The 26,429-nt window shown below is 34.4% G+C and overlaps 1 protein-coding gene across 4 annotated transcripts in view; it reads right to left on the reverse strand.

The window, feature by feature from the left end:
- Positions 1–26,429, reverse strand: part of LOC149124528 (uncharacterized) — a 332,973-nt gene that overhangs the window by 142,862 nt on the left and 163,682 nt on the right. For all 4 annotated transcript variants that reach the window (XR_016212784.1, XR_016212788.1, XR_016212789.1 and 1 more), the window contains one exon: positions 6,756–6,803. Coding sequence is in view for 1 of the 4 variants with exons in the window: in XM_089303512.1 (XP_089159638.1) it covers positions 6,756–6,803 (48 nt within the window). In the remaining 3 variants the exon portion in view is untranslated. The remainder of the gene's footprint in view (positions 1–6,755; positions 6,804–26,429) is intronic.

The following is a 26,429-nucleotide window of genomic DNA, read 5'->3' on the forward strand; positions in this document are numbered from 1 at the left end:
AAAATATTTCAGGTAATAATAACTTTCCATATATTTCCATTAGTAAATCCTAACAGGAAATCAAATTGACATGTTTACAAGGGGATTTGACAATGCTATCGCTGTATTTTTCTTCATGAGCATTTCTAGGGGAGGAAAATTGAAGTTATACTAATCACTCTTTCTTTCTCACTCCCATTCTTAACATATCATAAAGGCATTTTATTTCACACTTGAAAATGAGTATAGATACACACATGTATGAGGGTTGAAATAAAGTTCTCAGAAACATTTAGTTAAAAATAAATTTATTTTGGTGCAAAGGAAATTTGAAATCCATACATAGTTTTTACATAATACAGATTTTCCATGAAATTTTGAGAACCCCTTGTACCAATGGACTTCAAGTGGTTGCAAAAAAATAAACTTATCTTTCAATTACATTTCCAAGGAGTTTTTGAAGTACACACACACACACACACACTCTCATATGCCTTCTACACCTTTCATGTGCACTAAGAATAAGAAATGACTTCCTGTACATAACTGCTTTGACTACTAGCATTTTAAAAATAGATCTTACCTAGGCTTCTTCAGAGAGGAAAACATAATTCTCACCATAAATATGTTTTCAACCTTTTCTATCATTTCTAAAACTAATTCACAATCTTGACCTACACAGAATATAAATACCAGTTTTTCTTATTAATTTATCCCTGTGGTCATATTTTGCAATGCCCATGGTGGGATTCTTATAAGCTATTATTATTTTACAGTTTATTTTCAATTAATATTTCACATGTACTTTAAGAGACACAAATATGTCATGGAGGGTAGTAAAACCAGTCAAAGAAACTACTTTTATAACAGATGGACATAAATGTGGAAAAAGAGTAACTATGGCACTCATGACCTCTAATGTTGAATAAAAGGAAAACAGACCAAATAATAAGAGAAAACTAAGAGCATATAACAGGAAGCTGAAGTAGTCTTTGTGCCTTTAAATCATCAATTTGAGTCCCCTTCTAATTGAATGTAATCTTTTCTATGGGAATAATATGACAAAATTGGCATCATAGTCACAATGTTTTTTTTTTTTTTAGAATAAAAAGAACAGCTTTGGTAGGTGAATTCATCCAACTTCAATGACAGTATAAACAGTTTTTAATTTGATTGGCTATCTGAGGAAACCTGCAGCAGACCAAAATTGGTGATTTAGATAAATTCACTATAAAGCGAAATAAGGATCATTTTCATTAAAATTATATTGAAAAGTTAACTTTGATAACATCTGCAAAGAAAAAGAGAAAGGAGAAAAGAAGAAGAAAAAAAACAATAAAAAGACCCAGAGAAGGAAATAGAAGTCAGACATATTAAATTCACAACATATTTATAAACACTAAAAATACAAATTTCATGTATGTATGGAGATGTCATTTAACCTGCTAGTATATTACTTTAATTACTTTTTCTCTATAAACTACAAAACAAAATTGAATATAATAATTTACTTGAGTATATTTTGCATTTAATATAGGAAATATCTTTGTTTTAAAATGTAAGTAGATCCCCATTTATATTTTTCATAAGCCAGAAGGCCATTATCTCAAATTGTAAAAGAAGAAATAACATTAAACTCTTGAACTGGATTATTTGTGAACAAAAGGAACAATAGTAAAGAGAATTCTAATTCTCAGTATTCAAGATCTTCTGGAGACATAATTTCCCAAAATTCCTACTGTGGAATGTAAAGGAGGCTACAGAAACTAGAAACTGGATATAAAGGGAGTATCTAGGAGTAAAAGGAGTACATGGTCTTTAATATCCCTACCATACCTGATGCCACATTCTGATTGCTTTTAACAATACTGTAGTTATTGAAGGAACATGCAAATATTACAGATTATATAATGATATTCCATTATGGTTCTCAACTGATGTTACAGTACTCTGTCCCACTGCCAAAGTGAAGCACCTGGATCAATTAAATAGTCTACTAAGCCTCAATTATCTTGCCTCCTCTGGATTCATTTAAAATTTTAAGACCTAGAAATTATGATTTTTAATGTCTTGGGGACATTTGAGACATATTTCAAGTTCATTCCTTCAACTATGCTTCTTTTTGTTTAAGCTTAAATCAATCTCATTTTTTTTTTCCATCTTATTTTGAAAAGACTGTGGCCTGGACATTCTGTATAGCCACACATATTTACTCCACTTCAAATTTTCCACTGTGCTTTGAATTTCTGGGGAATAGGATATATTTTATCAAAATTGGTATGCTAACAAAACTTCACACTATATTTCTCCCACATAAACATGAAGATTTTTTTAACCTTCCATGTTTAAAAATATGTTTGCTGAAATCAAAATTGCAATATATTCATGTAGAAATTCCTTTCCAAATAATTCTAAAGTACCAATATCACTACTGTGCATCCTCACATTTCCTCACCTAAGAAAAAAAATAATTTTTTTGAAAATATTCTGAGGCCTGCATTGTGATAAAATGGATTAAGCCACTGCCTGTAATGGCAGAATCTCATATAGGTGCAGGTTCAAGTCCTGGCTCCTCTACTTCCAATCCAGCTCCTTGCTAATGCACTGGAAAAGCAATGAAGATGTCACAGATCCTTGTTCCCCTGTATCCATGTAGGAGACCCAGATGAAACTCCTGGCTCCCAACCTTGGCCTGGCCCAGCTTTGGCCATTGCACCCATTTGGGGACTGATCTAGAGGATGGAAGACCTCTTGACCTCACCCCATAACTCTGCCCTTCAAAAGATAAAATAAATCGTTAAAAAATATTCAGTGAATATTTCCTACGCATTGTTGTGTTTTTTTTTTTTTTTTTTTTTTTTTTTTTTTTTTTTTTTTTTTTAGCACAGTAAATTAACCATGACTCGCAATGCTGGCATCCCATATCACTGTGCTGTTTCAAGTTCTGGCTGCTCCACTTTTAAGCCATCTCCTGCTATTTATTTTGGAAAGTATCAGAAGATGGTCTACATACTTGAACCCCAGCCCCCATGAGGGACACTAGGATGGAATTCCAAGATCTGTTTTTACCTGGTCTATCTCAGGCCATTGAGGCCATTTGGAGGGTGAATCAGGAGATGGAAGATTTTTCTATGTCTCTTGCCCTGCCTTTCAATTACATAATATTTTAATTTTTCCCTAAAGTATTATAAAAGTTAAATATGTCTGCTGTTGACTATTATTTTTCACAGAACACTGCAATCATTTTAATAATGATGAAAACAAAATTAATTAAAAATTTTAAGTAATTTGAAAATTTTTTGTGTGTTTGCTGTTTTTATTGTTTTATTGGCTTGAGTAGCTTAAAATCATGTCTTTTCAGACAACCTAATTTAGCTTAGCTCAAACATTCTATTATAGATATTTGTTTTTATAGAGCTATTTGCTTATTTGATTTTTTAAATGTGCAAGACAGTATTATTTCCTCATTGTTCCAACATGATCATACTAGTTCATAAAAGACATACTTTTTATGTTTTTAAGTTATTTTTGGAGGTGAGAAAATATTTTCAAGCATCTAAGGTTTTTGTGGTTTGGTTTTGTTTTAAATTTAGCTAAAGGCTAAGCACTACTAAATGAGACATGTATCATATAAACTCCTTATGGTAACTAGGTTAAAATCTATGCACATGCAGAACATTCCTGTTGACCCAAATGTTTGAACCTGCGAACCAGAGAGCTGATGATTCCACAGGCTCTAGGTCATTTGAAAATTCCAGGGGCACTAGCTGTACGCTTGCCAATAAATCCTGCCATCACCCAAGGCTTTTCCTAAAATCTGTGCTGTCATGGATTTTGGAGACCTGCTGATAAATAATAAGTACACTTAACAAAAATAGCATCAATTTAGCCTTTTTATGTATACAAGATAACTTCTAAGGTTCCAAGTATACTTCTTACAAAATCTATTATGTAACTTATTTTTTAAACCCTTGTCAAGCAGATAATTAGGAATAAGTAACTAGGGAAGGGCTACTATCATCATCCAGAAAAGAGACCAAAGACCTGTTTGTCAAGACCCATTCAAGACCTCCCACTTTGCAGTTTAATTTGTGATTAAAGTATCCTGATAAAATGAGATCTCAAATTAGAAAAGTTTAGCTTGCAACCACTTATAAAGAGTGTCCAAAAGTGAGCAACTATGAGCTGCCAATCCCCAATGCATCACATGAGCATCAGGGCTGCATCACTAGACAACGCCACTAAGACTTTAGAGATAGAAGTCTCAAACCAGGAAGAGAGGCTGCTAGGTGCTCTCTTGACTGGCCTGTTTCTGCTTTGGAACACACTTCCCTTTATAATCCCTAAAGGGGGGTCACATGCTCTCCTCACCGGCCTGTTCCTCCCTTGGAACTTCTTTAATACCTTTTTTGCTTTACTATATCTACTTTTGTCTCTCTGAACTACAACTTGTTACACTGTCAATGCTGGTGACTCATAGGGATATATTAGGCAGTAAGAAATACAAAAGTGATAAGTTGCTAACATCCATTAAAATAGATGATAGCCTAGCTATGTGAAATGAGAAGACATGATGTAACTTACATAATACCAGCCATGTAGTGAAAGCATCGAACAGAAACATTAAATAAATGCTCTTAGAAGACACCATTATGTGTGAGGGTGACATTCTAGATGGACTTTTATAGTTCAACACAATAAAACACAATAGAAAACTCCTACATAATAATCATACGTAATAGTTTGCACAATTGCTTTTTATATATTCATCTTTATATTTCATGCAAGAAAATTGTGCAAATAAAGTTAAAATGCGTAGGCTTTTCTATAAAGCTTTTGATAGAAAAAAGTTAAATTTCAAGAATTCATTTGCCTATAGGATTGTTTTACTGATGTTCCAAAATGTGTGTGTGTCCATATTCATACATACAGCAAGTTTGCCTTGCTTCTTACTATATAATATAGTAGCTTACAATAACACAGCAAGTTAAAATGTGCAATTACTATTAATAAAGTTGGATACTGTAAACGAAATTGCAAACAAACCTTAAGTATATTAGAGAATTATCTGTATCATTTCCTTTATTTATTTATTTATTTTTTTTTTTTTTGACAGGCAGAGTGGACAGTGAGAGAGAGACAGAGAGAAAGGTCTTCCTTTTACCGTTGGTTCACCCTCCAATGGCCTCCGCGGCCGGCGTACCGCGCTGATCCGATGGCATGAGCCAGGTACTTACCCTGGTCTCCCATGGGGTGCAGGGCCCAAACACTTGGGCCATCCTCCACTGCACTCCCTGGCCACAGCAGAGAGCTGGCCTGGAAGAGGGGCAACCGGGACAGAATCCGGTGCCCCAACCAGGACTAGAACCTGGTGTGCTGGCGCCACAAGGCAGAGGATTAGCCTAGTGAGCCGCGGCGCCAGCCACATTTCCTTTTATAAATAGCTAAAATATGAACATAATATTTATCAAGACTGCCAACATACAATGCATGTATTTAGTGATTCAGCAAATATTTATTGAGCACATTTTTGAGTGAACTTCAATATTCTGTGGAAAAATTTAATATAATGTGATTTTTCCTGTATTTTTTTGAAAGCTAAAGCCACAAAGAGAGAGAGAAATAAAGATCTTCCATCTACTGATTCACTTCCCACATGCCTGCCACAGGCCAGGGTGGGCAAGGCCAAACCCATGATCCAGGAATCCACTTTGATTTTTCACATAACAGGGGCTCACGTGTGGTTAATCAATGCGAAATCAAATTATTCTTTTTTCTGTTCTCTTTATATATAGTTTACCATATTATAAATTATCAGCTTATAATTGTATTAACTAATATGTGTTTGCACATTTTCTTTAAGATTTTATTTTATTTGAGAGAGTTACAGACAGTGAGAGGGAGAGACAGAGAGAAAGGTCTTCCTTCCGTTGGTTCACTCCCCAAATGGCCACAATGGCCGGAGTTGTGCGGATCTGAAGCCAGGAGCTTCTTCCTAGTCTCCCACGTGGGTGCAGGGGCCCAAGGACTTGGGACACCTACTGCTTTCCCAGGCCATAGCAGAGAGCTGGACTGGAAGAGGGGCAGCCAGGACTAGAACCAGTGCCCACATGGGATGCTGGTGCCGCAGGCGGAGGATTGACTTACTATGCATGGCACTGGCCCCTTGTATATGCTTTTATATGTAATTTAGCCTTCATATGAATTGTCTTGCAGGTATTTTTGTTGGTGGTGCTACACACAAGCTTTACTAGAAGAACAACCTGAAAAAGAAGCTCATTCTGATGTACATATGGTTAATCATATCATGTCCTCATGCTATGTAAAATGTGACTCTTCACTTTCAAAATCCTTTACAGTTGGCCTTGTGTCAAATCCTTTGTGATGGGCCTGTTCAATTTTGTGAGAATAAGAAAAAAGTTACATAAACATTATTCCAAAAACCTCACTGATATTAAATATGAACCATTTACAACTTAAGTCCTTATCTAAAACACAATGATTTCAAGATCAGGAATAAATTACTATTAGAATCATTTCACTGGATTACACAAATCTCTGCAACATCATCAGCATTCTGTGACAAATTTCCAAAACAATTCCAACTGGCAATAATGATTAGAAGAAACAAGATGAAATCACAAATGATTGTATAAGGAAGATTTTTTTTTCATTTTTCTACAGGGAAAAGACATTTTAGGGTTGTTATAAATATAGGAGGTCAATATATTCAAAATATCACAGTAAGTCTAGAACCATTAAAAAAGAGCACTTACCCAGCCACAGGAATAATTTTTCCTGGCTTTGATGCAATTTGTCCTGTCCTATAATTTAGAAAAAAAAAGTCATATTTTCATGTTAAAATTTTAACATGCTAAATATCATCTTTAGTGCTTCTCTCTACTCTTTTTCAGTATTCCACTTTCCTATTTTCTGCAGAGACACAGTATTTATGGCTGCCCTGTGATTAACCTAAGTAACACTATACAACATCCAGTCAGAACTCTCTTCAGTAACTTTCAAAGTGAGAACATCATTTCAGCTTCTCAAGATGGGAAGTTAAATTGATAAACAAACAATATATATAAATGACTCACCATAATCTTGACCTAATAGCCTCTGATAGTTACTTACTTTGGTTTTTCAACTTCATTGAGGCATAATTGAAACTTTCAAGATTTACAAAATTATGACATATATGAATATATTTAAAAATGATTACCACAAATTAACTCATCCTTTTCTTTCATTTCAATATGAAAATGTCATTTTTCTAAATTATAATTAGTTAATACAATAACATTTTCAATCATAGGATGGCATTTGGTGTTTGGTTCATTAATTTTAGAGAATATATGTTCCCAATACAACTATTCATAGATTACATTGTAAATTAAACAGCTTCTACCAGGTTGATGTTTCCTCTCAGTGCTTAATTATGTCTCAGATATATTCTGAAAGTATTCAGGCCAGATATTAGTAGAGGAAAATATGGTGACATACTGGAGTTAATATGCTTCTTAACATGCAGCTTTTAAATAATATTTCTCTAAACATCATCAAACATACAGTCTATTTTAAAGTATATCCACAGGTATACTTTCTTTTGCAAGGGAGATATCATAATTATAGCATTACACATTTGCCTTATTAATTTTGCCTTATTAAAAAGTACTAATTTTTGTAGCTATCACAAGGGGTTAAAAATCCAGGAAAATTTATTTTTATGATTCGTAGAAAGCTTAAAAACATTAACAAATAACTGAATGCCCTTGAAACCACATTATACATACTTGTCAATGACTGAAAAGCATTAACTTCATAGAAAAATATAATTCATTGAAATAAAGTTAAACAAAACAAAGCATTTTCTACAAAACTAGATTCATAGACATATAAATTTATGGTATATTATTCAGTGTAGTTTTAAATCATTTTATGTATCCACTCATTTTGTTGTGTTAATTTAAGAATGATAATTTCAACCTATTATATTTGTAATATCCATGCCAGTAGACTTTAAATGAATAGAAAGCATACAATCATAACCACATAATGTATTGTTTTATTATTTATGATGTTCACTCCTGACAGTGATGTAGGAGAGCAGTAGCAAGTATATAATCAAGGCAGTTAAAAAATTGCCAATATAAAGTTGAAAAAGGAAAACTGTCTAAAGATACATTAGCTATTATATTTACTTAAATGTGTAATTAAAAATAATACATGACTATGTTAATAACTCCAACTTTCTCTGTGGTGTATTTCTCCTAATTATATCTTAGGAGAGTGTTTCAAAAATGAATCATCTAATATTGAAGATTGGCAAGATGATATGTATTATACTACTTTTAAATGAATGTATTCAGAAAATTTTTCTTTTACATACTATTAATCTACTAAAATGCTCCTCTTTCTTAATCTTGTTCTAACCCTTGAGAGTGGATACACTGATCTCCATGTTTAAAAGTTCTAAACTTAATGTAAATTTGCTAAGAAATACCGGCATAAATTTGGCATGGCGTCTCAGAAAAAGTTCAGCACCTACCTAGCTGTGCCTTTTTTCCCTCCCAAAGTGTGTGTAATATATTTTTCCAGAATTTTGTTATCAAAATGTTGGTCCTTGTAAAAGTGCTTACAGTCTCCCTTGTTAGTGGCTTAAATCTTTATTATCTTGCCAGACCTAGTATGTGTTCATTCAATGAATATGTTATTTTGAAAATATACCCACCCTCCCATCTATACTCCCACCCAACCTCCTCCTCCTTCTCTCCTTGCCAGTCCCATTCTCCCTTCAGATAAATTATCGATCAATTTTGTACTCAGAAGACCAACTCTATACTAAGCAAAGATTTCAACAACTAGTACACACACACACACACACACACAACTGAGATCTAGTTTTACAGTTAACTCTCATAATACAACTCATTGAGGACAGAGATCCTACATGGGCAGTAAGTGCACAGTGATTCTTGCTGCTAATTTAACAATAAACATTCTCATATATGATGTCAGAATCAACCTGAGGTTTATTTTATTTTATTTTATTTTATATAATGAACATAAATTTCCAAAGTACAGCTTATGGATTACAATAGCTTCCCCCCTCCATAACTTCCCTCCCACCCACAACACTCCCCTCTCCCACTCCTTCTCCCCTTCCATTCACATCAAGATTAATTTTCAATTATCTCTATATACAGAAGATCAATTTAGCATATATTAAGTAAAGATTTCCAGTTTGCACCCACACAGAAACACAAAGTGTAAAATACTATTTGAGTACTACTTATAGCATTAATTAAACACCTAAGAGTAATTGTGTATTTTTTTTATTTTCCCTCTCACTCACACCCCTCCCATCTCCTGCTCCCTCTCCCATTCCATTCACCTTAAGATTCATTTTCAATTATCTTTATATACAGAAGATTGATTTAGTATGTATTAAGTAAAGATTTCATCAGTTTGCACTCACACAGAAACACAAAGTGTAAAATACTGTTTGAGTACTAGTTATAGCATTACTTCACTTTGGACAACACACTAAGGACAGATCCCACATGAGGAGTAAGTACACAGTGACTCCTGTTGTTGACTTAACAATTTGACACTCTTGTTTATGTCGTCAGTAATCTCCCTAGGCTCTAGTCATGAGTTTCCAAGGTTATGGAAGAATTTTGAGTTTGCCAACCTCGATCTTATTCCAACAGGGTCATACTCAAATTGGAAGTTCTCTCCACCCTTCCGAGAAAGGTACCCTTCTTTGATGGCCCCGTTCTTTCCACTGGGATCTCACTCGCAGAGATCTTCCATTTAGGTCTTTTTTTTTTTTTTTTTCCAGGGTGTCTTGGCTTTCCATGCCTGAAATACTCTCTTGGGCTCTTTAGCCAGATCTGAATGCCTTAAGAGCTGATTCTGAGGCCAGAGTCTATTTGGGACATCTGCCATTCTATGAGTCTGCTGTGTATCCCACTTCCCATGATGGATCGTTCTCTCCCTTTTTGATTTTATCAGTTAGTATTAGCAGACACTAGTCTTGTTTGTGTGATCCCTTTGACTCTCAGACCTATCAGTGTGATCAATTGTGAACTGAAATTCATCACTTGGACTAGTGAGATGGCATTGGCACATGCCACCTTGATGGGATTGTATTGGGATCCCTTGGCATGATTCTCACTCCACCATTTGGGGCAAGTCCTACTGAGGTTCTTGAAATGAACTGCCTAGGATATAGATGTCATTTGAGTCCACAAAATCCGTTAGTATTTGGACAAGGCCACAAGCAAAGTGGAAGTTCTCTCCTCCCTTTAGAGAAAAGTACAATCTTCTTTGATGACCACTTCTTTCCGCTGTGTTCTCATTCACAGAGATCCTTCATGTTGAACATTTTTTTGCCACAGTGTCTTGGCTTTCCATGCCTGAAATGCTCTCATGGTCTTTTTAGCCAGACCATGTACCCTTAAGGGCTGATTCTGAGGTCAGAGTATTACTTCAAGCAATTGTCATTCTTTTAGTCTGCTGTGTGGACTGCTTCTCGTGTTGGACATCCTCTTCTTTTTAATTCTATTATTGTAACCAGGCACTTGATGATATTTTTATGATCTCTTTAACACTTCATCATATCTATATGTTCTCTTTAAACACTTAATATGATCACTTTAACAATTAAGATGGCATTTTTACCACCAAGCTTAATGGGATTTGGAGTCCCATAACAAGTTTTTAAACTGTACCCTTAGAAGAAAGTCCATAGGAATGTACACAGAACTATACAGCTATATACAGTTACATACGTCCTCCTCCCTCTCTTATTCCCACTCTTTTACTGAGATTTATTTTCAAATGACTTTATACACATATAAACTAACTCTATGTTAGTATGAAAAAAAGAAAAAAATGAAACAAAACTGTTCAAAAGACAAGACAAGGGCAGATCAAGTCATCCCTTCTCAAATTGTCAATTTCACTTCTACAGATTTCATTTTAGGTGCTCTATTTGTTCTCACAGATCAGGGAGAACATATAGTATTTGTCCCTTTGGGACTAGCTTATTTCAATAATTATGCTGTTTTCCAGATTCTTCCATTTTGTGGCAAATGACCGGATTTTATTTTTCTCTTACTGCTGTGTAGCATTCCATAGTGTATATATCCCATAATTTCTTTATACAGTCTTCGGTTGATGGGGATTTAGGTTGATTCCATGTCTTAGCTATTGTGAATTGAGCTGCATTAAACATGGAGATACAGATAACTCTTCTGTTTACTGATTTCATTTCCCTTGGGTAAATTCCCAGGAGTGGGATGGCTGGGTGAAATGGTAGGTTTATATTCAGATTTTTGAGGTCCACACTGACAACCATTTTTATTCTAGAGGATGAACTACTGTCAGTTACAGGAAATTAAATGTTTCAAAGGAAATATACAGAACCATATACAGTAGTTAAGATATTTCATATTATAATTTATATGAGAGGAACAGAAGCAAAAGTATGTGGATATTATTGAGGTCCAAGTATTAGAAGTAAAAATGTTTAGTTTTCTTCATTTCTACTCCTGCCTTTGTACATAATTGATATATTCTCTGACTACTCATATGATTTTTTCACTTTTTTATCTCCTCTCTCTTCAGCCAATTAATGTTTTATTTACTAAAGTTAACTTTTGTCTATTTTGTTTTTGCATTAGCCCACTATTTTAAGACATTTTCATCTTTATACCTTAAAAATATAATCAAGGAGCTCAGTATAATGTAATGATTTTAGTGATTTGAGTAGATAAGATGAATATTCCTGGTCATACACCCATTTTACTAATGTTGCCAGTGGTCTAAATCCTAGGTATGTTTAGGTCGCTAAATTCCCTTGGTTCTGCTATTTTCTAGCTTAGTGAATGATCAAATCAATCATGTCATTTTAAGAAAAAGGACTTAAGAAATAAATGTGATTCATGACACTGAATTCTAAGTGTTAGTGGTAGCAGAAGGGACCAATAAGTCTCAGCACATATTCTCTAGCTTGTGTATGCCATGTAAGTTCTTGCAGTTGACTGTTACCAGAATGAAATTTCTGACATTTCAAGATTATAAATTATATGCTAATAGCCCACTTTGGAAATGCTGGTGTACTACTACTATAGACCAAGATTCTCACAGTTTAAATTATAATATTTTAGAAAATGCACACAAAAAATTATCCATCATGGGGTGAACCACTTTAAAAAAAATAAAACAAAAAGTTTGGAAGGTGTTAAAATTTTGAGTGAGCAACAACAAGATGTGAACACTATATTTTGTGGCTTTCCATAAGAGAAAACTACAGACATTTTGTGGTACAGAAAAGGCTAAAAATCCATTAGATCATATGCATTCTGTCTCAAATGAAGGACCAAGTAAAGAAGTGTAGGAAGCAATGGCACTATGAGAGTTAAAAGAAAGGGAGAAAAGGAGGAAACATATTTCAATGAAAATCAAATTGATGTTCATAGATTTTCCAGTTTGAATCTGAATAAGCTAACAAAAGCATGAACGTCTTTCACAATAATATAATAGAATCCAGATTCTTCAGAATATATCGGCTATAATTTTGGGATATAAAGCAAAATGCACAAAATACAAAGGATGACATGACAAAGATTCTGGAACTGTCAAAAGAGATTTTTATGATAGTTAGTTTAAATACGCAAAAACTGGTGAGGAAAAAACCCACACCAAAAAAGAATAATGAAGAGAAATCACTGCCAGCACTCCTGCATTGAAAGAAATGCTAATTTAAGTTTCTTCACTCAGGGTAAACATATTTATCTTTTCAAATATTCAACATTTCTTTAAAGTGAAAATATCCAAAATATTGTCTTCTAGGGTCCTTTTTAATAAATAGACATATATAGTACATTAATTGTGGTCACCCTACTGTGCAACAGAACTCAGAACTTTTTACTCTTTTCTAGCTATAACCCAAGTTCCACCAATCAATATTTCTTCATCCTACCCTCTCCAGCTATTCTCTCCAGTATGTTACCCACATTTATATTGTTAGCTTCCATGAGATCACCTACTTTTTTCTACCCTCCATATGAGTGAGATTACACAATATTTGTCTTCCTGCGCCTGGTTTATTTCACTTAACATGATGAACTTCAGTTCTATCCATGTTGTTGCAAATGACAAGACACCTATATTTTACGGCTGAATGATATTCCATTGTATATATGTTCCATGTGCTCTTTATCCATTCAACAAGGAAGGGACACTTATATTGTTTCCATTTATTGGGCATACATATTTATTCTAATTGGAATCACACACATTTTTACATATTCTAATATTATATAGTACTCCATAAATATGTACAATTTGTATATAGTAATTTATTTTTCTAAAAAAACATGTTCAGATTGAAGATAAATAACATCAGAATGAAATATTCACACATATGGAGAAATAAATGAGATCATAAATGTCAAATAACTGCATAAATAAAAATATTAACTTTTGTTTCTCTGATCTTTGGCTTTCTTTATTATTAAAACAGTCATCTGGAATTTGTAATATTCCTACATCTAAAAACCATATAAGATAAAGAGTAAAGGGAAGATATACTGAATTCTATTTTTCATGTTTTCCACACTTTACAATAATGAGTACGACATTAAATCCAAGTTAACCAGGAAAATTTATGGAAAAAAAAATTTTTTTGACAGGCAGAGTTAGTGAAAGAGAGAGAGACAGGGAGAAAGGTCTTCCTTCTGTTGGTTCACCACCCAAATGGCCACTATGGTGGGCATGCTGCAGCCGGCGCACTGCGCCGATCCGAAGCAAGGAGCCAGGTGCTTCTTCCTGGTCTCCCATGTGGGTGCAGGGCTCATGGACCTGGGCCATCCTCCACAGCACTCCAGGGCCACAGCAGAGAGCCGGACTGGAAGAGGAGAAACCGGGACAGAATCCAGCACCCCAACTGGGACTAGAACCTGGCTGCAGGTGGAGGATTAGCCAAGTGAACCGTGGCACTGGCCCTATGGACAAATTTAATAATAGCATTTAGAAAAATATTTGACAGCTTATTCAAAAGTTATATATAGTATACACGTCATATAACTCATCCTTTCAACTCAAAGACTTGTCCCAAGTTTTAATAGCTAATTCATCCAGAAAAAAGATGGGAGAAACTTAATATTCATCAGAAAATAAGAGAATAAGGAAAACCTAGTACTTGAAAATGGATATACACAAATAAATAAATAAACCTCAAAATATGTATGCTATATTGAAGACAACAGAATAAAAAGAGCATGAAACTATATCAAAAAGTTTGTGGGTAAATAGAATTAAATGATAAGATTATTTTGGTGCACAATTGTGAAATCCATGTATAATATTTTCATAATACATATTTTGAGAAACTTTATGAAAACTCCTCCTGCATTTGCAGGAAAAAATGAATTAGTGCAAACTAACGTAGAGTAACAGAAGTGAGAAGAGATCTACATATCAGTGGTTGTTTGAACCGATTGTAGAAAGAGGGACACATTGCAAAAGAGACATTATAAAATATGTGTAAATCATAAAGCTACTTTAAATCTTGAATTTCATACCTTCCAAAAACATATATAGAAGATAGGTGGAAAGTCTTTGAGAATACCTTATATTCTCCCTATTATGTGTGTTTACGTAAAACACAGGGTAGATGGAAGATGCAAGAACGGTTGTATGACTATTGCAAAAAAAAAAAAAAAAAGCAACTACAAACTTACAAGGGATTAACACAACAATTTTTCCTTCATTTATGATATTTATAGGTTCATTGTAAATTAACGCCACAGTTATTTAAATTCTATGCAATTTGCTAAGATATGGTAATGAAAATTCTGAAAATGATCACATTAAGGAAGAACAGAAACATGTATCTTAAACCACTGCACTAACAATTAATTTAACAAATATGTATTTCCCTTTTTTTCTTCTTTAAATTAACATTTCAATATTACTGCTGGTTCTAGATATATTATCTCTATCAAGCAATACAGTTTTATTTTTTTTTCTTTTTTCCTCCTTATAGCTAATTTAGAATTAAATAATTAGAATATTTAACCAAGTAGTTATGTGTTAGCAATACTTTTCAAAAAGGGAGACTCTTAGGTTGAAAACAGAAATTGATGAATTGCTGGAAGCAACTATAATTTCTCACATAGTAACTTCCTTTTTGATTATAAATTATTGGAGACACCGTGCTGTGTTTTAACATATTTTCCTTTAAATCTACAAGATTTTCTGTGACACAGTTATTTTTTTTAACTTTTATTTAATGAATATAAATTTCCAAAGTACAGCTTATGGATTACAATGGCTTCACCCCTCCCATAACTTCCCTCCCACCCACAACCCTCCCCTTTCCCACTCCCTCTCCCCTTCCATTCACATCAAGATTCATTTTCAATTCTCTTTATATACAGAAGATCAGTTTAGCATACATTAAGTAAACATTTCAACAGTTTGCTCCCACACAGAAACATAAAGTGAAAAATACTGTTTGAGTACCAGTTATAGCATTAAATCTCAATGTACAGCACATTAAGGACAGAGATCCTACATGAGGAGTAAGTGCTCAGTGACTCCTGTTGTTGACTTAACAAATTGCCACTCTTGTTTATGGCATCAGTAATCACCCTAGGCTCTTGTCATGAGCTGCCAAGGCTATGGAAGTCCCCTGAGTTCACCGACTCTGGTCATATTTAGACAAGGCCATGGTCAAAGTGGAAGTTCTCTCCTCCCTTCAGAGAAAGGTACCTCCTTCTTTGATGACCCGTTCTTTCCACTGGGATCTCACTCGCGGAGATCTTTCATTTAGGTTTTTTTTTTTTTTTTTCTTCCCCAGAGTATATTGGCTTTCCATTCCTGAAATACTCTCATGGGCTTTTCAGCCAGATCCGCATGTCTTAAGGGCTGATTCTGAGGTCAGAGTGCTGTTAGGACATCTGCCATTCTATGGGTCTGCTGTGTATCTCGCTTGCCATGTTGGATCGTTCTCTCCCTTTTTTATTCTATCAGCTAGTATTTGCAGACACTATTCTTGTTTATGTGATCCCTTTGACTCTTAGACCTATCAGTGTGATCAATTGTGAACAGAAATTGATCACTGGGACTAGTGAGATGGCCTTGGTACATGCCACCTTGATGGGATTGAATTGGAATCCCCTGGTATGTTTCTAACTCTACCATTTGAGGTAAGTCAGCTTGAGCATGTCCCGAATTGCACATCTCTTCCCTCTCTTATTCCCACTCTTATATTTAACAGCAATCACTTTTCAGTTAAGTTTCAGCACTTAAGAAGAATTGTGTATTGATTACAGTATTCAACCAAAAGTATTAAGTAGAACAAACAAAAAAAAAATACTAAGAGGGATAATATATTAAGTTGTTCATCTACAGGGTGAGGGCTGATCAAGTCACTGTTTCTCATAGTGTTCATTTCACTTTAACAGGTTTCCATTTTGGTGCTCAGTTAGTTGTCACCTATCAGGGAGAACATATGGTATTTGTCCCTTTGGGATTGGCTTATTTCACTCAGCATAATGGTTTCCAAATTCCTAACAGGGATCACTTTTCAGTTAAAATTTAAACACCTAAGAATAATTGTGTGTTAATTATAGAGTTCAACCAATGGTACTAGAAGAAAAAAAAATACTAAAATGGATAAAGTACGCAGTTCTTAAACTGAGTGTATCACAAATTAAAAATATTATGAAATAACAAGAAATGAAAACATAAAAATTTGGGGGCCGGCATTGTGGTATAGTGGGTAACACCAACATCCCATGTGGATACAGGTTTGCGTCCCAGCTGCTCCACTTCTGATCTAGCTCACTGCTAATGGCCTGGAAAAGTAGTGGAAGATGGCCTAACTGTTTAAGACCAGAGACTCAAGTGGGAGACTCAGAAGAAACTTTTGGCTCCTGGCTTTGAACTGGCCCAACCCATGTCTTTGCAGCCATCTAGGGGAATGAACCAGTGGATGGAAGGTCTCTTTCTCTCTGTATCTCCCTCTCTCTAACTCTTTCAAATAAATAAATCTTTAAATCTCTCTATATATTAAAAATTAAAATTGATTTAGTGATGTCTTTAGTTATTTTGGCAAAAGATGTCTAAGTTTTTGGCACTGTTAAAGTCTAAATGTTACAATTTGGAACATTCCCCACTTATGTTTCCAAATGCATAAAAATTTACACAAGAATTTTCCTAGTATATATAGTTTCTTCATGAATTCATAAAATCTGTTCTCTTAGTAAATTTAAAAATTGATGAAAAATATTTTTCTTCTTAAGGTTTATATTTTGAATATATTTATAATGGAAATAATAAATATCACTGATTATTTTCAAGCACATATGTAAATGATATAAAACTGCCTTATACTATCTAAAATATGCAATGTTTTAGATAAACATTAAAACATTCGAATTTGAATGGTTTTCATTGTTACTAAAATTTGAAGTCATTTTGAAAAGATAATATTATAAAAGTCCCATCTCAGTATTTCAGACATGGAAAGCCAAGATACTCTGGAAAAAAAATAAAAACAAAAACAAAAACAAAAAAAACAAAAACACAAAACCTAAATGAAAATCTCCGCCAGTGAGATCCCAGTGGAAAGAACAGGTCATCAAAGAAGGAGGTACCTTTCTCTGAAGGGAGGAAAGAACTTCCACTTTGACCATGGCCTTGTCTAAATATGATCAGAGTCGGCTTCCATAGCTTTGGCAACTCATGACAAGAGCCTAGGGTGATTACTGATGCCATAAACAAGAGTGGCAATTTGTTAAGTCAATAACAGGGGTCACTGAGCACTTTCTCCTCATGTAGGATCTCTGTCCTTAATGTGCTGTACATTGAGATTTAATGCTATAACTAGTACTCAAACAGTATTTTTTACTTTGTGTTTCTATGTGGGAGCAAACTGTTGAAACCTTTACTTAATGTATGCTAAACTGATCTTCTGTATATAAAGAGAATTGAAAATGAATCTTGATGTGAACGGAAGGGGAGAGGGAGTGGGAAAGGGGAGGGTTGTGGGTGGAAGGGAAGTTATGGGGGGGTGGGGTGAAGCCATTGTAATCCATAAGCTGTACTTTGGAAATTTATATTCATTAAATAAAGTTAAAAAAAAAGAGTCCCATCTCAGTTTGTGATGTTATGATTACATGTCTGTTCCTTCAGCTACTCTACTCTCACTTTCCCGTCATCTTACTTTTGCAATAACATACCCTGAAAGACAAAGGTGCTTTCTTTCCTCTACCTAGACCACAGAAATAGACTGCAGCGATGTCAGGGATGCATTTGGCCTCACGGACTATAAGAATGGCCTGTCAGAATCTCCAGTCATTGTTTTAAATTAGCCATAAACAATGCAGTTGCTGTTTGCTGTAGGTAAAGTATATTATTTGGTATTGCAAAATTATTTTTTGCTAACCTAAGCAAGAAAGGAGAACAAAATATTTCCTTTTGTCACGCATTACTAAGGTTCCCAGTTCTCTTGCATTTTCTGTAGACTACACAAGCTCCACAGACACAGACTTTGAAAATGTACTAGAGTTAGAGTCTCACATTTCAAAAAGTTACGATTTCAAGGGCTTCTATTCCACACCATTCTTAGCTAATCACAATCTTTGTGAACTTTCTCCCTTGCCACTAACCTTTCAAGAAAAATAGGAAATTGATACACAATGCAATATATCCAGAAATCTTCTAAACACTCTCTAAATACCTCCTAGATATTCTGCCAATGGAAATTTTCCAATGATATTCCTCAGAAAACTGGTTGAATGGAACAAAATTGGGTTAATGGCCTAGACTTCTGGTAGATGCATCATCACCTGGCTATTTTCTACAAACTCCACAATGTGCATGGTTATGTGTTTGTGAGTTTATGCTCTCTGGGACCACACAGATAAGTGAGACTTTATGTAGTTATTCACTGAATTCTACATTTCTTTTACTGATGTATTTAAAACATTTTTGCAGCAATTTATGTTCTAACTATGTAGATGGAAAAAAAATGCAGCAACTATATTTTAAAATCTGTGAAAGCTAAAATAGCTTCTTTGAAACTGTACATCTCATTTCAAAGGGACGTTTCTCTGATGTCTTTAGTCTTTGCTGTGGAATTCAGTAAATAAAGATGTTGATCATTATCCATCTGACTATGTTTAGCTTTGTTTATTTAAAAATGCTAATGTATTTAATTAAAGCTGCACCTGTTACCATCATTGAATGTAAGGGTCTTATGTTTCTCGTACACTTCTATTTTTAGAAGTGATTCTGACACATCAGCTCCTTCAAACACATTAAATCCTGTAATGATTTCATCGAGATTTTAATAAACAGCAATGAATATTCCTTCAAGCAAGTCTTTTGTTGTTTCTTTTGGTGCTTTCTTTGCTTTGAACTTGAAAATTTCCAATGAATTTTTGGGGCATTATTAGGTTTCTTTAGGGGATAATGCATGATGTAGAAGCTAAAATATGCATAAAGAAAACTATTTTTCTCAAGATTTTTAATGTGAATATTAACCTTCCACATTGTATCTTTTTTCAGATTTTATTTAAAATATTTGACACCATGCCTATAAAGGGATCCTGCACAGAGAAACCCAAAGTTAATATTTGTTGAATTAAAGAAAGGCAATGGAAGTCATTACAAACACAATTTTAAATTCACACATCATTACTCACACAGACTTCTTCACTGCTAAGTGAAGTTACAGGTTTACATCTTATGTCCCTTCTCTACTTCCATATCCAATGCAGCTCTGATTTTCAGTGTGTTTCTTTCCTTTGATAACAACTTTGTACATTTTTGCCTTTTGACATTTTGTTCTTTCCTACCTTGGCTTTGTACACCCTGTCTTTCATAATACTCAAGTTTTGAAATTTCTGAAAAAAAAAAACTTATAAATGTGCTTTAACATTCAATGGTTTATGAAACAGACTGAATGTGCTCTTCCAAAATTTGTACGTTGAAATCCAAACCATGCCATGTGATAGTATTAGATAGTGGGTGAGGCCTTTGAGGGGTAATAAGGTCATGAAGGTTCAGCCCTTGTGATTGAGGATAGTGCCCTTACAAAAGAAAATCCAGAGTGCTCACTGGTATGCGCTTCACTCTGTGTGGATAAAGAAGTCAGAATCTTCAATCCAGTAAATGATGCTCACCAAAACCTAACCATGATGCACTCCAATCTCCAGAACTGTGAGAAATAAATTTTTGCTGTGTACAGAACACTCAGTATATGGTATTGACATAGCAAGCTGGACAAAGACAATTTATAACTAAATAGTAAAAGGAAATGTGAGGAAGAGTGCCATGTTGCAGATCATTGAAATGACAAAACCCTGGCTTTAGAATCTTATTTCCTAATGAATTTAACTCTATTATACACAATTTGGATTCAAGTTCTACAGAAAATGATTGATGCAGCATATCTCATCACATCTTCAAATAGCTTATTTATTGCTTTATTCATTTAATGTATATATAATGTGTGTATATATATATATATATATATATACACACACACATATTTTGTTTGGAAATACCCTAGGACTGGAAAAAAGCATTGGACAAAATTCTCCCCATTCTCCAGTTTTCCTGTTTAATGTAGTCTATTAAAAGTGAAAATATATTACAAATCAACCACCAAATAAACTGAGACAACTTATAATTATGTACCAATTTTTAGATGGAATATCCATATATTTTCCAGATCCTACAACTGATAAAGATAAAAATCCCATAATCTCATTCAATAAAGACACAGGAGAGAAATCAGTTGATTACAAACAATAGAAATGAAATAGAATATCCAACAAAATATTTCACACATTTATTATATGCTTTCTTAGGAGAACAAAATTTAGGCCTATAATAAGCACCCTCCTCCATTTTCCCTTTGAGAAAGCCATTAATTAAATCTGATTTGGCCCATCTCAAGAGCATATTTTTGCCTCTTCTCACAATTACTGCCTCTTTTCTTTTTATATGAATTTCCTCAGTAAAAATTCATTTGTCTTCCTCTCAGTATTCCTTTGAAACTAAAGTTTTAATTAGATACTCAAATAAAAATGCTATACGGGAGCTACATAGAGTTTTATGAATTTATTTTCTTCTTTTTTTGAGAAAATTCCAAATTCTAACCACAGGTTTTGGACTGAATTGTAGTTAAGTCCTATATAGAACTCTAATACAAATTATTTCCTAGAGATTAATTTGAATAAAAGCCTAAAGAGACAGCAATATTTGGGTTGAAAATGTTTCAAATCAAAGTTAATACTAATTATAGAAACCAAATATAAATTAAAACAATCCAGCAACTTCATTTAAACTAGGGCTTAGAGAATGGCTTGTATAATTATGAGCATTTGAGGACATTGTAATGTAAAAATGATGAAACAATTTTAAGGTAATATAAATATATACATGAGGGTACTTCAAAAAGTTCAATGAAAATGCAGAGAATTCTAATTAAGATATGTAGCAGAACAGTATAAACCTCCATTAACATCTTATAATTTTTTCCACAAGAAATGCATATTAACCATATGTTATACTATTACAAGACAGTTATTTTCAATAACTAAAAGCTTTATTTTCCCTTTTTCAATTCTAAATATATAAATACATATATTCAAGTATATGCACATATGTGAGGGTGGGTGTGGGTGTACGGTTACTGAAAAGTTCATGGGAAATGGAATTAAAATAATATTGGCACAGGAAAAAAATGGAAATCCATGAAAAGATTTTTCATATATCCATTTTCCTTTTTGAGGATCTCAACTATATGGATTTAAAACATTTTGGAAATTCCTTGTCACTCCTATTTTCTCCTTGGAACATTTGCTGAATATGTGTTATCTGACCTTTAATATACATTGATAATGCTTCCAAATTTTGGCAGTGGTATAGAAATTTAAATCAATCTACCTTTCCCACTCTTCTATACTACTCCTTACCTCCCTCTGATTACGTGGTTGAATTTTGTCTACTGAATAATAGAAACATTAAAAAATTAAACTTGTCTTCTATCTTCCCCCGTGTTTTATTTTATCATGGTATATTGGTAAGCAGTGAGGAAGACTTCAGTCACTACTTAACAAACTAAGGAATCATATCCCAGTGGAAGAAAATTTAAATGAATATGCTTGTCCAGGCAATTGAAAACTTAGGGAAGTTTATTCTGTCCTTTTAAATTAAAAATAAAATTATGACCACATAAATTCTGAGTAAAATTTTGTGTTTTTTAATTGAATGAACTGGGACTCAAACATGAATGTGACTCAGGGCCAATGTACTTTGTCAACTATTTCAAAAGGAAAATTAAATACAGATACAATAGTATGTCTTCTGAGATTGGAATGTTCATTATTTCCAATAAAGAATATGCTAAAATGACAGTAAATTAGTTTATCCATGCAATCATTTAATGACTGCTTGTAGAATAACAGTTTGACAGTGAGCTAGTTAGTTAGTTTAAAAACAACAATCTAAGCTAGAAAGGATCAAAGCCTACTTTAAAAAAATAAAACAACTGATGATAAAATATTAATTAAGGAAAAATGTGATAGGTGCTTAGACTAGAGAATGTGCCATATGTCACAGGAAAACAGAAGGTGTATTTCTAATTCCATCTGGAAGTGAGGATATAATTTAGAAGCCTTTATCTATTAAACCAATAACCATAATAATTAAAGCTGAATTTTAGATTTATTAAAATTAGAAAGATGTGGAACATTTCTTATCTAGCTTTTTTTAATTTTATTTAGTAAATATAAATTTCCAAAGTACAGTTTATGGATTACAATGGCTTTCTCCCCCATAATATCGCTCCCACTCATACCCCTCCCATCTCCTGCTCCCTCTCCCATTACATTCACATCAAGAGTCATTTTCAATTATCTTTATATATCGAGATCGATTTAGTATATATTAAGTAAAGATTTCATCAGTTTGCACTAACACAGAAACACAAAGTGTAAAATACTGTTTCAGTACTAGTTATAGCATTACTTCACATTGGACAACACATTAAGGACAGATCCCACATGAGAAGTAAGTGCACAGTGACTCCTGTTGTTGACTTAACAATTTGACACTCTTGTTTATGGCATCAGTAAACTCCCTAGGCTCTAGTCATGAGTTGCCAAGGTTATGGAAGCCTTTTGAGTTCGCTGACTCTAATCTCATTCAGACAGGGTCATATTCAAAGTGGAAGTTCTCTCCTCCCTTCAGAGAAAGGGACCTCCTTCTTTGATAGCTCAGTTCTTTCCACAGGGATCTCACTCGCAGAGATCTTTCATTTAGGTCTTCTTTTTTTTTAATTTTTCCAGAGTGTCTTGACTTTCCATGCCTGAAATACTCTCATGGGCTCTTCAGCCATATCCAAATGTGTTAAGGGCTGATTCTGAGGCCAGAGTGCTGTTTAGGACATCCGCCATTCTATGAGTCTGCTGTGTATCCTGCTTCCCATGTTTGGATCATTCTCTCCCTTTTTGATTCTATCAGCTAGTATTAGCAGACACTAGTCTTGTTTGTGTGATCCCTTTGACTCTTAGACCTATCAGTGTGATCAATTGTGAACAGAAATTGATCACTTGGACTAGTGAGAAGGCATTGGTACATGCCACCTTGATGGGATTGTATTGGGATCCCCTGGCATGTTTCTGACTCCACCATTTGGGGCAAGTCCGATTGAGCATGTCCCAAATTGTGCATCTCCTCCCTCTCTTATTCCCACTCTTATATTTAACAGGGATCGCTATTAAGTTAAAATTTAAACACCTAAGAATAATTGTGTGTATTTACAGAGTTCAACCAACAGTACTAGAACAAAAAAAAAAATACTAAAAGGGATAAAGTATTACCTTGTACATCAACAGTCAGGACAAGAGCTGATCAAGTCACTGTTTCTCAGAGTGTCCATTTCACTTCAACAAGTTTCCCCTTTGGTGCTCAGTTAGTTGTCGCTGATCAGGAAGAACATACGATATTTTTCCTTTGGGACTGGCTTAATTCACTCAGCATGATGTTTTCCAGATTCCTCCATCTTCTTTAAATGACCGGGTTTCATTGTTTTTGACTGCTGTATTCTATAGAGTACATATCCCATAATTTCTTTATCCAGTCTACTGTTGATGGGCATTTCTGTTGTTTCCAGGTCTTAGGTATTATGAATTGAGCTACAATGAACATTAAGGTGCAGACAGCTTTTTTGTTTGCCAATTTCATTTCCTTTGGGTAAATTCCAAGGAGTGGGATGGCTGGGTTGAATGGTAGGGTTATATTCAGGTTTCTGAGGAATCTCCAGACTGACTTCCATAGTGGCTTCACCAATTTGCATTCCCACCAACAGTGGGTTAGTGTCCCTTTTTCCCCACATCCTCGCCAGCATCTGTTGTTGGTAGATTTCTGAATGTGAGTCATTCTAACCAGGGTGAGGTGAAACCTCATTGTGGTTTTGATTTGCATTTCCCTGATTGCTAGTGATCTTGAACATATTTTCATGTGCCTGTTGGCCATTTGGATTTCCTCTTTTGAAAAATGTCTATTGAGGTCCTTGGCCCATCTCTCAAGTGGGTTGTTGGTTTTGTTTTTGTGGAGTTTCTTGATCTCTTTGTAGATTCTGGTTATCAACCCTTCATCTGTTGCATAGTTTGCAAATATTTTTTCCCATTCTGTCGGTTGCCTCTTCACTTTCCTGACTGTTTCTTTTGCAGTACAGAAACTTCTCAATTTGATGCAATCCCAAATGTTGATTTTCACTTTGACTGCCTGTGCTTCTGGGGTGTTTTCCAAGAAGTCATTACCGGTACCTATATCTTGCAGGGTTTTTCCAATGTTCTCTAATAATTTGATGGTGGCGGTTTGTAGATTTAAGTCTTTAATCCATGTTGAGTGAATTTTTGTGTAAGGTGTATGGTAGGGGTCTTGCTTCATGATTCTGCACGTGGAAATCCAATTTGCCCAGCACCATTTATTGAATAGCCTGTCCTTACTCCAGGGATTAGTTTTGGATCCTTGATCAAATATAAGTTGGCTGTAGATGTTTGGGTTGATTTCTGGTATTTCAATTCTGTTCCATTGGTCTATCCATCTGTTTCTGTACCATTACCATGCTGTTTTGATTAACAACTGCCCTGTAGTATGTCCTGAAATCTGGTATTGTGATGCCTCCTGCTTTGTTTTTGTTGTACAAGATTGCTTTAGCTACTCGAGGTCTCCTGTGTCTCCATGTGAATTTCAGTATCATTTTTTCCAGATCTGAGAAGAAGGTCTTCGGTATCTTGATTGGTATTGCATTGAATCTATAAATTGCTTTTGGGAGAATGGACATTTTGATGATATTGATTCTTCCAATCCATGAGCATGGAAGATTTTTCCATTTCTTGGTATCCTGTTTCTTTCTTTAAGGTTTTATAATTTTTATTGTAGAGAACCTTAACGCCCTTGGTTAAGTTTATTCCAAGGTATTTGATTGTTTTTGTAGCTATTGTGAATGGGATTGATCTTAGAAGTTCTTCCTCAGCCATGGTATTGCCTGTGTATACAAAGGCTGTTGATTTTTGTGCATTGATTTTTTATCCTGCTACTTTGCCAACTCTTCTATGAGTTCCAATAGTCTCTTAGTAGAGTTCTTTGGATCCCCTAAATAAAGAATCATACTTTCTGCAAAGAGGGATAGTTTGAGTTCTTCCTTCCCAATTTGTATCCCTTTAATTTCTTTTTCTTGCCTAATAGCTCTGGCTAGAACTTCCAAAACTATATTGAATAGCAGTGGTGAGAGTGGGCATCCCTGTCTGGTACCAGATATCAGTGAAAATGCTTCCAACTTTTCCCCATTCAATAGGATGTTGGCTGTGGGTTTTTCATAGATTGCTTTGATTGTATTGAGGAATGTTCCTTCCATACCCAGTTTGCTTAGAGTTTTCATCATGAACGGGTGTTGTATTTTATCAAATGCTTTCTCAGCATCTATTGAGATAATCATATGGTTTTTCTTCTGTAGTCTGTTAATGTGGGGTATCACATTGATTGTTTTGCGCACATTAAACCATCCCTGCATACCAGGGATAAATCCCACTTGGTCTGGGTGGATGATCTTTCTGATGTGTTGTTGCATTCTATTGGCGAGAATTTTATTGAGGATTTTTGCATCTATGTTCATTAGGGATATTGGTCTGTAATTCTCTTTCAATGCTGCATCTTTTTCCGGCCTTGGAATTAAGGTGATGCTGGCTTCATAGAAAGAATTTGGGAGGACTCCCTCTTTTTCGATTGTTCTGAATAGTTTGAGAAGAATTGGAGTCAGTTCTTCTTTAAATGTCTGGTAGAATTCAGCAGTGAATCCATCTGGTCCTGGGCTTTTCTTTGTTGGGAGGGCCTTTATTACTGTTTCAATT

Source organism: Oryctolagus cuniculus, chromosome 9 (genome assembly GCF_051225735.1).
Source record: "Oryctolagus cuniculus isolate XC-2025 breed Fujian yellow rabbit chromosome 9, ASM5122573v1, whole genome shotgun sequence".
Classification (NCBI taxonomy): domain Eukaryota; kingdom Metazoa; phylum Chordata; class Mammalia; order Lagomorpha; family Leporidae; genus Oryctolagus; species Oryctolagus cuniculus.